General features: G+C 40.0%; 2 protein-coding genes across 3 annotated transcripts in view; one reads left to right on the top strand and one right to left on the bottom strand.

Annotated features, from left to right (window-relative positions):
• Positions 1-9,919, top strand: part of ST6GAL2 (ST6 beta-galactoside alpha-2,6-sialyltransferase 2) — a 51,591-nt gene extending 41,672 nt beyond the window's left edge. For both annotated transcript variants that reach the window (XM_027902108.1, XM_027902109.1), the window contains one exon: positions 4,771-9,919. In XM_027902108.1, the coding sequence (XP_027757909.1) occupies positions 4,771-5,039 (269 nt within the window). In that variant the 3' untranslated portion in view covers positions 5,040-9,919. The remainder of the gene's footprint in view (positions 1-4,770) is intronic.
• Positions 1,054-13,547, bottom strand: part of LOC114066980 (pinopsin-like) — a 77,598-nt gene continuing 65,104 nt past the window's right edge. The window contains exon 4 of the mRNA XM_027902110.1: positions 1,054-2,081. Coding sequence (XP_027757911.1) covers positions 1,854-2,081 — 228 coding nt within the window. The 3' untranslated portion in view covers positions 1,054-1,853. The remainder of the gene's footprint in view (positions 2,082-13,547) is intronic.

Raw genomic sequence — 13,547 nt, forward strand, 5'->3', positions numbered from 1 at the left:
CAAGGCACACTAGGACACTACAGGTTAATATGTGTGGGAGAAAATGCTAAGAAATTCAGCAACAGAAGATTTAGGAAGCAATAACACAGAAAGAGATGTGTAAAGATAACAAATAGAAGCTAACATAGGACTTCTCAGAGTAGATGGGCAAGCAAAATGGGTTAACAGAACCAAGATTAAGTCAGTAAACAGTCAGGCACATACCTCTTCTTTATCTTTGAGACTGCACCCAACACATAAAAGTTCGAGCATAATGTAAAAAAAAAAAAAAATTGGGGGTTATTTAAGTGCCAAAAAGCTATAGGCGATTTAAAAAAATCTTAAAATCACTGAAGGTGATCTTGAGGAGAGAAGGGAAGATGGGAAAAATGAGTTGTGAGGTAGATGAAAATATAGACGGCTTGGCACTCTTATACCTACTGGATACAGGTGTCAGTAAATCACTGTGATGTTGTTGAAACCAAGCAGAGAGAAACTGGGATGAAGAGTGGTATGAAAACACATGGGATGGAATGTGAGACCTGTAGTGGGGAGCTCTGTTGCCAGCCCTGTTTTAGGGAATTAAGAAAAACAAGCTAGACATTATATTAGAAAGAAAATAGAATAAAAACTGAATATATCCTAGCACATGAACTAATGTAAATGTCCTAATGCCTAAACTGGTGCTATTCTTTTAAAGATGCTCAATTTTTTTTGTAAACTGAGTTTGCAGTAATAGCTCTACAGCACTAAGACTGTCCTATGTGGAGGGGGATTCACATCCTTCAAGGCATGAGACAGAAATTAACCCATTTATTCGCTGTTTTCAGAGGACTGTATTTATACGAAGGAGATGGCTTCTTTTCTAAAAAGAGCCTTTTATTTTTTTTTTCCTTCTCTACCCCCTCTTCTTTTTTAATGTAGTGCAAAACAGCAGGAGCAGATCATTCTGAGGAAGAATCTGGGGGCTGTGACACTTAAGTGGAGGGACCTACCTCCTTAGGTTCCTGTAGATTGTGTGTGTAATCCTGCATGCCCTGAGATATGACCCACATATGGTTTGGACAGTTGGCTGTATCACACTTCTGGGCTCCTTGGCTGAAGGTCATTGGTGTCAGAGGGGCTAAAGGAGGAAGTGTCTGGCACTGACCACCATTTTTCCCCAGAGTAGGGTTTGAGCATTTGATGTGTGCATGAGGTCTGGAAGTATCAGGAGTGTTCCTGTTTCCACCAGGACAGATAAGCCTCCAGCACAGGGACACATTCTGTATGTGGTTATCTCTACATGTTGTCATAGCTCATCTTTCAGTTTGCTGACCCTAGACTTCAACAGAAGAATGTGCTATAAGTTAGCTGTTACCACTCAGAAACTAGCTTGTCAAGTCACTGTCTTTCCTCCTGCCAAACATCACTGTCCAACGTGAGCGAAAATGTGAGTGGACTGTCAGAAGTTACAGTTATTTATGAGTAACATAATCTGAAATCCCAAGACATGGATTAAATGGAAAAAGGCAGGAAGGGTAAGGAACTAAACTGCATAGCCCAGCGTGCCTTTTAGATTGATTCTAGAGGACACTGAACCAAAGATCACTAAAAACTAAAACTCTACCACTTGTAAGTCCTCCTTTAATTAATTTACAGGAAAGTCGATACTGCTTAAAATTTTGTCATTATGGAACCATATCTGGCAGTTTTGTGGCTATCTTTGCTGTTATTAAGGAGATTAGGAAAGAGTCACAATTTTTGTTCTTGATAGTTTTCCAATCCCACAAATAGGAACTTCCTTTATTACTTTTAAAGTAAACTTGGTGATGTGACAGTGAAAACAAACACGTTTTGGTTAAGGCTTGTACTTTCCATCAGAGCCAATTTTCCTAAGACTGTGGTGGTACAACTTTTGAAATTGGCTCCAGGCTTGGCTCTGGGCTCAGGGGAGAAGTCAATTTACTGTCTCTTTCTGGATGCGGTTCATTATTGCACACATTTCCACCATCTATCCTTTGATTCAGCTGGATAACAGTTACCTTGGAGTGGCAGGTGGGCTCTCCATTAGTGGAGGAAGGAGGTTGGCAGTGGAACAGCTGACGAAAGCATTTGTAAAACTGAAACAACAAAAAACCAACTTGAGGCATAGGTGCTTGACAGGCTACAATTCATAGCATCTCTATAACAGCTTCAAGACAAGGAAACATGGTTTATTAAGGTTTTACTTTTTTCTCAGATAAGGATTAAATATTTTTTCACCATGAATATGTGTTTCTTGCTGTTTAAGACTTAAGTTCACTTAAATTTGTGAACTTCTTTAAATTGATACATTTAGCTCTTCAGAGACCATAGATTCGGTAAAGGGTAAAGCTGTAGGACAATATAAAAGATTTTCAGAACCTTTAATTTCTGATAAAAGAAGATTTAATCACAGAAGTAATTGGTTTTCAGTTACTTCACACATCAGGCAGGGAAAAAATCATTTTGATAATCTAATGATACACAGCAGGGAGAACACAGGGTTCTTTTCATTAGCAAGCCATTGAAATCTCTGTGTTCCCAAACTACAAACTAAACTTCAGAAAATTACTCTGCTTAATTAATGAACCAAAATAATTTTTTGTTAATTCATTTCACTTCTGAGATAAACACATCATGCAGTGTGAGCGATTGGCTCACAAGTTGAGCACAGAGGGTAACACTGAATGGGGAAACATCACACTGGTGAACTGTCACTAGTGGGGTCCCACAGGGTTCCATCTTGGGCCCTGTGCTCTTCAACATCTTCATAAATGACTTGGATGCAGGACTGGAAGGGATACTAAGCAAGTCTGAAGATGGCACAAAACTGGGAGGAGCTGTTGACTCCCTCGAAGGCAGGGAGACCCTGCAGAGAGACCAACAAATTAGAGGGCTGGGCAGTCCCAACCATATGAAGTTCAACAAGGGAAAGTGCCGAATTCTGCACCTGGAATGGGGCAACCCTGAATATACATACAGGCTGGGGAATGATGTGCTGGAAAGCAGTGCCATGGAAAGGGACCTGAGGGTCCTGGTTGATGTCAAGTTGAATTTGAGTCAGCAGTGCCCTGGCAGACAGGAGGGCCAACCGTGTCAGCAGGGGGCATCAGGCACAGCATCACCACCTGGTCAAGGGAGACGATTGTCCTACTCTGCTCTGCGCTGGTGCGACCTCACCTTGAATATTGTGGCAGTTTTTGGCACCACAATATAAGCAAGATATTAAGCTCTTAGAGAGTGTCCAAAGGAGGGCAATGAAGATGGTGAAGGGCCTTGAGGGGAAGCCCTATGAGAAGTGGTTGAGGTCACTTGGTCTGTTCATCCTGGAGAAGAGGAGACATGAGGGCAGACCTCATTGCAGTTACAACTTCCTTGTGAGGGAAGAGGAGGGGCAAGTACTGATCTCTTCTCTGTGGTGACCAGTGACAGGACCTGAGGGAAGGGTCTGATGTTGTGTGAGGAGAGGTTTAGGTTGGATATTAGAAGAAGGTTCTTCACCCAGAGTGTGGTTGAGCACTGGAACAGGCTCCCCAGGGAAGTGGTCACAGCACCAAGCCTGACAGAGTTCAAGCAGCGTTTGGATGTTATTCCTGGGCATGGTCCAGTGCAAGGCTAAGAGTTTGGGTCTTTATGGGTCCCTTCCAACTCAGCATATTCTGTGATCTACCCAAAACACCTTTGATGTAACAAGAGTTACTCATTTCTAAGTGCCAAGTAAGCAGAATTATACAGCTACCTCCTCTGAGAGCTGACAGTCATGTTCAGCAGATAGGGATACCAGTAGAGCAACAAGTGTTCCAATAAATACATTTTCCTCACAAATTTATTTTTTAAGTGAAATCTTCAAAAAAAAAAATGGTGTTCAAGACTTATGATGTTATTTTCCTTTCACATGGCTGTGTGAAACAGAAAAGGCTTCCACAAGCTGCGATTGATTTGAAAGTATTGCATAGGCATGCCGTTGATCAGTATCTGGTATTAGTCCATTTGAAAACGTGCAGCTGTAACAGATTTCTTGTTTCAAAGCTATAAAGACTGCAATTGACAGTGCTGATGATACTCAACCATTGATATGTGGCAGGAAATAAATATGTGCTGTCATTTTGTGAATTTCTCCTTGCTGAGCAGGAGATGGTCAGGGGTTTTTCTTTGTGATGGCACTGCTCTAAGTAGGAATTCACTTTCTTTGCCATCCCTCTGTGATACTTTTCACAGAATTGTCAGAAGCTGTGGGCTTCTGTGCCACCACTATATGGGTGATGTTTCTTTATATGCCCTTCTGCATGTATTTAGGCTTCCTTCTCAGCCATTTATTCCTGGTTAGAGGGAAGTAAGTGGATAGAAAAAGTTGAATTGATTCAAGTCCAAACTAAGAAAGACCAACATTGTAATAAGGCAGAGATGTTTCAAGGATTCTTGTGTGGGATGTTTTGTGGACAGTACATAAGGTAAATGGAGGGAGATGGGAAAGAGCAGTCTACCACTCAGAAGGCTGATAGTAAAATGCAAATCCTTACAGGCTTTTCACTCTTTCTTTATGACTGCTGTCCTTTCTTTATGACTGTTGACTCTACAGGGATCGAAATCTTTATGTATGAGAAACAAGTGAAAGCCACTCTAATAAAAAGAACTATTGTTTCTCTTAATGGTTTTACAGAGTTAGTACTTAAGATGTGTAACAACAAAGGAAAGCGGGAAAGGAAAAAGGGATTGGATGACTGCAGGGAAAATTCTGCAAGGAAAATGAAACCTGAGGTTCACTTTTGTTTTCACTTCTTGCTCCAGGTATCCTCATCATGATGTCCATGTGTAATGAAGTACACGTGTACGAATACATCCCTTCAGTCCGGCAGACCGACCTATGTCACTACCACGAACTCTACTACGATGCAGCTTGTACCTTAGGGGCATACCATCCACTGCTCTACGAGAAGCTCTTGGTGCAGAGGATGAACAAAGGTTTACAGGATGATCTGTATCGGAAGGGGAAAGTCATTTTGCCAGGGTTCAAAGCTGTCAAGTGCCCCAAACGAAATAATTTCTCACACTTGTAGAAGTAAGTCCCTCAGAAACAATGTGCAATAAGGTACTACTGTCGTACTATAAACAAGAAGAGAATACTTGAAAAAACGTATCTTAGACCAATCTAGTCTTGAGTCTATAAATTGTAATTAAGTAGCAGGCATGAGAAATACTTCTTTTCTGAGCCTGAGTATTTATTACTGCTTTGCAAATAGTTACAGAAAAAAACAAAGGCTTAGCTCATGAAGGTGCAAAGGACATACTTAGGCAGAAATATAATGTATTGTTGTTGGTGTGACTGTCAGAATTTGTCGGTGCTCTCTTATGCCACATATGCTAGACTGTAATTTTTTTTAATGACTTTATTTAACTGTCAAACCTGGCATTGTGAAACAGCCTCTATTGTTCACGTATGTACAGAGCGGCAAGTTGAACAATGCAGTGTTTCCCTCTGGCTTTGTAAGATTTCACACTCTCCCAGAATGAAGTAATTGCTACTCCAAGCTGTGCAGTCATTAAGTGCAGTAGACTTTAATGCCTGCTCTTATGCAGGCTCAGTTACAGGCCTCCAGCTGTACAGGGGCCTTACAGTGACAGTGAAGTCAGCGCAGTCAGAGACGGATGTATACACAGCCAAACCCATTAAACTACTGGATGTGCTTTTAATGCCAGACTCCCATGCTCACACTGTCTGCAGAGGGAAATGGCTCATTCCTTTAGAGAAAAACAAACATATTTTAACCCATTTAGGAGGAGAAACTAAAGGATTATCAGGAAGGTGTGAGATGGGCATGCTGCCTTCCCCCAGTCTGCACAATACAGAAGATCCAGAGAAAGCCAAGCGAGGTTGTGCAACACTCACACATCACACTGAAAGCAAGCATAGAGGGGGATCACCTTTCTGCAGCAAAGATAGCGTTCAGGAATACAGACTTTATTTGTTAAGTGTTTCATTGGTATCTGAATCAAAGTCACTTATTCATAATTTATTGCTGTTAAGAAAGTAGAGGGAGTGTTCTGACAAAAAGAAGAGGATATCAGTGTTTTTTACTTAATGTTTGAAAGACTGTACCACAGAAGAAGTGGTAATGCCTGCAAAAAAGCCTGACTACAGATTGCATATGGAGACAGTTTAAAATTTTCATTCATTACACACAATGAGAATATTCTCTAAGGCACTTTGAAAAATCTGCCCAATTGCTAATATATTTAAAACATTATTTTCCATATTTTCCAAGACTTCCATTTCAGATTTTCCAAGTGGCAGGAGCTTAATGGTTTTTATTTCAGTTTTTTGGTTTGCTTTGTTTTTTCCCACGCAATTGTACTCTTTCTTTTAGAGTAAGTTTGGCAGGAACATGTGTACACAAAAGAACAGCTATATCCTACTCATGCCCATTCAGTAAAAAAGCAAACAGCTCAAAGAAACATTGAAAGGAATAGCTGCATGGTTGTGGTTGAAAGTATTTTTTGTATTTTGACTTAAACAAAAAGACTTTTGACAGAAAGGCAAAAGAATGCAAACAACATTAATGACTATTTCATCTTCAATTGTAGTGTAAGTATAATCACAAAATCCTTTTCTCTCACTCTACTCTTTGGGAAGCATTATTGAAAGGATCTTTTGGAAGGATTATTTCCTTCTTCAAAAACAAAGAATATGTGTTTTACATAGGACCTAGCCTTCTTTTAGGGATTTCTGATGATCTTAAGATTTTTACTGACAAAAATTATGTCCAGATGATCTAATAACTGTACTTCTGTGCTGTATGGATAGTTATGTCCATAAGTCGTTTTGGTACATGCCAAAATGAATAGGTTTTACTTATATTAGCTTTAGACTCTGGATATATTACATACCAATTTCTTTTTAATGTTATGTATGGTGGCAGCTTTTATTCTTAAAGTCAATAACATTGTTACTTAATTTTCTGAGGAACAGATAACCTACACAGAACTAATCTATTTTTCCTTATGTTTGGTACCCTGTTTTCAAAACATTGAAAGTCTGAACAGTGCGATCAAACAGGTCTCTCTCTGCTGTACGCTGTGTTAGCTATGACGTGTTTGTAAAGGAAGGGAGTTGATTAGCTTTCTTTGACTAGTGAATCAAAAAGCAGGAAATTCTCAAGTTCCAAAGGAAAAAAAAGAATATCACTTTGGCCTGCAACCACTCACTTTTAACTTTGATTTTCACAAAGAAGAAAAATACTAACTGCATTGCTCAACTACCAAGAGCAGGAGGATTATGTAGTATTACTCCCTCAAAAATTTGTCAGAATAATCAGCATAGCTGTTGTACAGAACAGGGCAAATTATAAAGTTTCATCTAACAAGTGCTAAGTATACCTACTTATTACATCATTTATATACCAGTGCAGAACCAGATATGAGACATTACAAAACGAACAATGTATTTTTAATTTACTGGACTGCACATTCAAACCCTCACAGCCAAAATCTTTTCTTTGCTGTATCCTTATTGTATGGCAGTCAGTCCTCCTTCCACAAGTGCAAACGTGAGTGCTGTACACCATCATCTCAGAAGATGCCGCAGAGTTGTGCTGCAAATGCTTGCTCACAGAGGAGGAAGACAACTTATGGTGCCATCTTTAAAAACTAAGCATCCCTGGTGTGGCTTCCCCACACTGGTTTCCACTGTGATGTTTCGCTGGTCTACCTGATCAAACACCTTGTAGTTGCTTAAAGAGCATTTTCTCTCCTACCTTGTTTTGTCCTCCTTTGTTTTTTGGCACAAGTGCAAGTTCACGAGTTATTGCTGTTAAGACAGTGGAGAGAGTTTTCTGACAAAAAGAAGAGGATATCAGCATGTTTTACTTAATGTTTGAAAGACTTTACCCCAGAGAAGATGTGTAATGCCTGCAAAAAAATTTGTGTTTGAACTGCTGAGGGCTCACCTCCACTTGCTGCAAGTGGGGAAGGGTTAGAAATAAAGGGGAAACATAAAGGACCTGTAGAGGTGCTCCCCTCACCCCTGCTTATACTCTGTGACATTGGCGTTGTTCCCTTTCATAAGAGCCCACCACACATTTTTGCATTAATGGGCATGGCCCCATCCCTTGTGAGAGCAGAGAGATCTTTACAAAGAATTGCGTTCAGTAAATTTAAAACAGTGAGCATGTAACAATACGGGACTGTGAATCTTTTCAAAATAATGGGCGACTGCTGGTTTTATACCTATATAGTAAATGCAGGAATGTTAGAGGAAGTGCATTTTCTCACCAAGATCATGGAGTTTTTTGGGGAAAAGATGTAGGCATGGCTTTGTAGCTCTCCAGTGTGGCTGTTGCACACTAAAACAGAGTAAAACAGCACTGTAAATAAGAGAGGTTTGCACAAACCCAGCTTGTGAGGGGCATCATCAGCCAAGCAATTGCCTCTGCTGTTGGTCCCCTCTGCTCCCTTCACACTTGTTGCAGGTTTTAAATTTATGGAGTTTTACTGACAAGCAGGAACAAGTTGCCTTCAAACACTATGGAGCCTCATTGCTGTGCCCTGGTACTGTGGAGAACAGCTGAAGTTAGCTGAAACAAACCAGAAACACAGCAGCAGCTTAAGAAAATGTGCTCAGTTTATGCTGAATTTCATTATGCTCCTTTTTTTCCCCCACTGTGAATTCTATAGCTTTTCTGACTTGTGGTGCTCTATCATTTTATGCATTCAGCTTTTGGATGGTTAAATCCAGGTATTCTTCAGTTTATTCAAGAAAAAAATATGAAATATTTTGCTTTATTTTGGGCCAAAATCTTTTTGCTAGAAAAAAACATGAAATTGTTTTATTCCTCTATAGTTCTGAAGGTTACTACAGCATAAACTCACAGTTCAGTCAGTCCTTCCTTGGATTAAACTACTACATCTTTTTTTTTACCTTGCTGTGCAGTTTTATGCCATAAAAACTCTGGTAAATTCACTGAAATTAACGTCATATAAGAAAGAATGTACCTTGGAGAGGGAGGGGGGTGATATAAACACTCTAATCTACTTTCTTACTGTACAAATTTAACTTAAGCATTGCTTGTCTTTGGTCAGGATACTTTCTTTGGTGATCCAAATTCTGAACTTTTTGCTGTAAGTTGCCAAAGTCAGGAAAACCAAGACAGTTTTTTCTGAAGTGAAAACAGGTGTCTACACTCACTCTCTGTTGCACAGACTGAATACAGTCATTTTAGAGACTGATTTAAACAGGAGTTTAAACACATTTGTAGACCAATCCATAGTGGGGGGTTTAATTTCCTTTTCCTTCAGCAGTTTTTAAGGATGGAAAACGCCATTTGGACAGTGGCACAAATGTGCCATGAAAGGAGTGTTAAATGCATTGACTGCAAAAATAAATGGCTACTGGTTTTCCCTTCATGCTCTCTAAAGTTGATGTGTAATGGATAAATGAAATTGTTCTTTGAAGTAGATAATTCAGAAGCCTGTCACTAGAAAGCATCTGAATCTTTGCCGGCACAAAGCAGATACCTGATTTAACTGTTTGAAATTTAACGTAGCCCATGTCTGGGCATACCTGCATCATTGAATGAATTTTGACACTGCAGATGTCTTTTCTCTGGCTTAGTGATCAGATTCAGAATTTTGTTCCTAAAATAAGAGTTGTGTGTAAAAGCCTTACTTTTCTTTATATCATCTCATCACTCTTATAATGTGTAGTCATTGAACTATTCAAATATAGACTGTGTACTTTTTTAATAGCTTTGAGAATTATTTTATATGATGATTTTTTTAAATGAATGTGTACTCTAATAACAAAGCTTAAGATTTTACAGGAGTCACATTTTTAAGCAGTGTTTGTATACATTTTAACACTTTTTATATTTTCTATTATGATTTTGTATATTTTTATGTATGCACAGTGTACAGATTTTTTCCTGTAAATAAAACATTTGTTTTCATTTGTTTAGGAGTGCTGTTGTTTTCATATTGCCTTAAAGGAATGACACTGAACTGCTGGTGAACAAAAGAGGGAAGGTGCCTCTCAGTTCTGCCCACAATTTCAGTGAAATCTCAAATGGAAAAGGACAGCTAGGCTGACAAGTAGCTATCACAGTAAACTACAAAAAAAGAGGCAAATATTGTAAAGCTAGCTTTATTCTAAAATTAACATATGTACCTGAGCAGGTGCACTGGGATTCCCTGGGAGAATATATTCACCATATTGCTCTATATTTGGCAGTAAATTTCTTAGGGTAGTCAAGACCTCTCTAAGGAGTTGATGATTTGATGCTGTACTTGAAATGCTGGTAAACTTCAGCTAAATGGCTGTGCCACCCATTCAGTCTCGTCAGAGAAAAGAACAGACTTTTTAATAAATCATTAATTAAAATGAAAACCAGCTTAACAAAGGGAAAATGTAACTTGTCATTCAGTCTGGGATGAAATACCATATAATTCAACCACTACAAGTCTGCTTACAAATGTTAAATGTGAGAGATTCTGCTGCTTTTGTTAGTCTTTGAACTATGCGGTAGCCGGAGTTGGGCCAATGGAGGTGCTAGTCAGTGTTTTCATCCCAGGGAGTCACCTTGAGTCCATTCCGACAGTAAAGCTAGTTACACATTAGTGGAGTGCTAAAAGTTGGATTGCCATTGTGTACGCTCCTGGCAGCCAGTAATCGTGCAGCTCATCCTGTGTATTACACCACCTCCTGGCAGGCAGTGTCGAGGGGATAATTACTGTATGTCATAATACACAAGTAACACCTCTCAGAAAACTCAGAACAGTGAGCTACACTAGGGGAAAAACTGAATGCTGGGATGCACGAACAGAGCAACTAATTGATGCTTTTCAAATCCATCAACTTTGTTTCTGCTGTTTTGGGGATTTATTTTAAAAACAACAACAAAACATGATCACTGTATTCCATCTATTAAAATGCTCTGTCAACTTCACTGTCTCTAATGTGAGAGAGGACATTCTTGTCTCACCTGTACCTCAGTAGGAGGTTGAAATCCATGAACTGTATTGTGTGGGGCAGAGAACATCTTGCTGTACTCGCTATTCTTTAGCAGTGACAACTATAGGAGGTGTGACACTACCTTTCTGATAGGAAGCCTTGGAGGCGTCTCAGGTTTATTCCCAAAATTGCCCTGCCTTGGTCTGAACAACATGCCTTTGATGGAGGGATCTTTTATCATTTTATGCATAGAAACCAACTGTGTTTCACTTGAGCAGTTCTTAGGGGCTTAATTCTTCTGACAGGTCAAACTTAATACTGGTATTTTGGTCTGTTAATCTGCATTATTAGCTTGCCTTTTGTGATCTGGCTGAAAGACATGTCTCAGGATGATTAACTCAACTTGCTGTCTTGACTGCAGCATGAACCTGTGATTCTCCCCCTCTACTCTGCTCTGGTGAAACCCCACTTGGAGTAATGCATCTAGATCTCAGACCTCCAACATAAGAAGGATGTAAGAAGGATGTAGATGTGTTGGATCAAATCCAGAGGAGGACCATGAAGAAGTCAAAGGGCTTGAGCACCTCTGAGAAAAGGCTGAAAGAGTTAGGATTGTTCAGCCCGGAGAAGAGAAGGCTCTGGGGAGACCTTATTGTGGCCTTTCAGTATTTAAAGTGGCCTTACAAGAAAAATGGGACAGGCTTTTTAGTAGGGCCTGTAGCAGTAGAACAAGGAATAATGGTTTTAATCTAAAAGCAGGTAGATTTTGACTAGATATAAGGAAGAAATTTTTCACAGTGAGTAGTGGAACACTGGAACGGGTTGCCCCAAGAGATGGTAGATGCCCCATCCCTGGAAATATTCAGGGTCAAATTGGATGGGCCTGTGAGCAACCTGATTGAGTTGAAGATGGCCCTGCTCATTGCACAGGAGTTGGACTAGATGACCTTTACAGGTCCCTTCAATCCAAACCATTCTGTGATTCTATGATAAGAACAGCTAGACAAGGAAGGAGCTAGTTTTAAACTAAAATCACATCCACCATCTTCTGCAGGTAACTGCACCTGCAGCAGTCATTACATTAAGCAGTGTCTTACTGTGGAACTGCATCAGTCAGCATGAGCAGTGCACTAACACTTGTGGTTGGGTTGGACTTCTGTTCTAGCTCCCCTACTGTCTTGATCTTTCCAAGTTGGCAATGAGATGATTTGACTGCTTCATCAGAATAGCATGGATTTATCTGCTGCACCCCAAAACTTACCAATGTCTACTTCATATAATTATCTTTCCTTGTTTTTAATATTTACATTCTACTTTCTTTCACCAGTAAGTTACTCCAGAGAGCACACTTCAAAGAAATTACTGCATTTTTGTGGAAGTTTAGTATAGTCTGACCCCTGAGCTTCATGCCTTGATAACCAAAGCAACTTAGAAGTACATGCCCTGTTATTTCTTTTTTCTAAAAATATATTAAGTAAATACTTATTGAGTTTAATGGAAATATTAACTGAATATATTAAACTGACAGGGAACTAACTATAATGTGGTAATATAGTATGGTTTTCTAAGCTGGAGGCAAAGTAGCCACTAGAAAACTGGCATAATAGGTTATGACAAATCACAGGAGGAGTCCTTGTTAGTGTGATTGCTGAACTTATGAAAGTAAAGAACAAGGTCCAGTGGAAAGAAGGGGGAGAGACAAGGTATTATGAAAGACACCAAGGAAAAAGAAAGAAACAGCTAGAAGATGGGCATCCATCTGTTATGTACCATAACAGATGGGCAGAATTGCTGATTTTTCCTAATAGTCACTTACTTGGTTTAGGCATTTTGTTTTCTTATTTTTTTTCTGCACATTTGGAGAGAAGCCCACCTCATCTGTTGGTGCTCATATTGCTGCTGTCAGGTTTAGTTACTGGGATGTGATCATACAATGAAGAACTATGGTAGAGTTAAGAACAGACTTCTGCTTGCGCTCAGCTTCTTTGTAAACATATGAACCTACAAATTAAACTGAACAACCTCCTCCATGTGCCTATAGTCATCTGTATGATAAGTGAAATAAGAAAACCGATTTCTTTCAGTGATCTGTGTCTGTACATAGACAAATACAAATCAAATACCCTCTTGATTACAGGATGCTGACAGATAAGGGATAATTGCGGTAGCAACAACTCCTTATATGCTTGTGAGAAGACTCCAGAAACCCTGAGGGGTTCAGGAGGGCAGGCAATAGGCATCACAGCTGCCTTGATTTTATGGAAGCAGCCAGAGGGGAAAATTGCTACCAGTGCTGACTCCAGGCTGTGTCAGCTCCCAAACAGTTGTCTGACTGCAACTGAGCTTCCTGATTAAAATATTTTGCTTGCCCACCTTCTAAACAGAAGTTTTTTTCCTCCTTCAGTCGTGCAGTACTGATGGATATGGGAGCCCTCGGTGGTGTAGAGGAAAACACACTGCACTGTCACTGCAGAGACCCGGGTTCGATTCCCGGTCGGGGCCCCTCCCCGGGCAGATGGAGCTCGTTAGCCCTGTAAGGCAATCCATCTACGTCCTGAGGACCTCGCTGCCACCGTCCAAGCGTGCTTGGCCCCGGCAGATGAACCTCAGGATTAAAGGGTGG

Source organism: Empidonax traillii, unplaced genomic scaffold, assembly GCF_003031625.1.
Source record: "Empidonax traillii isolate 1590-97213 ecotype Southwest subspecies unplaced genomic scaffold, ASM303162v1 scaffold841:size302398, whole genome shotgun sequence".
NCBI lineage: Eukaryota > Metazoa > Chordata > Aves > Passeriformes > Tyrannidae > Empidonax > Empidonax traillii.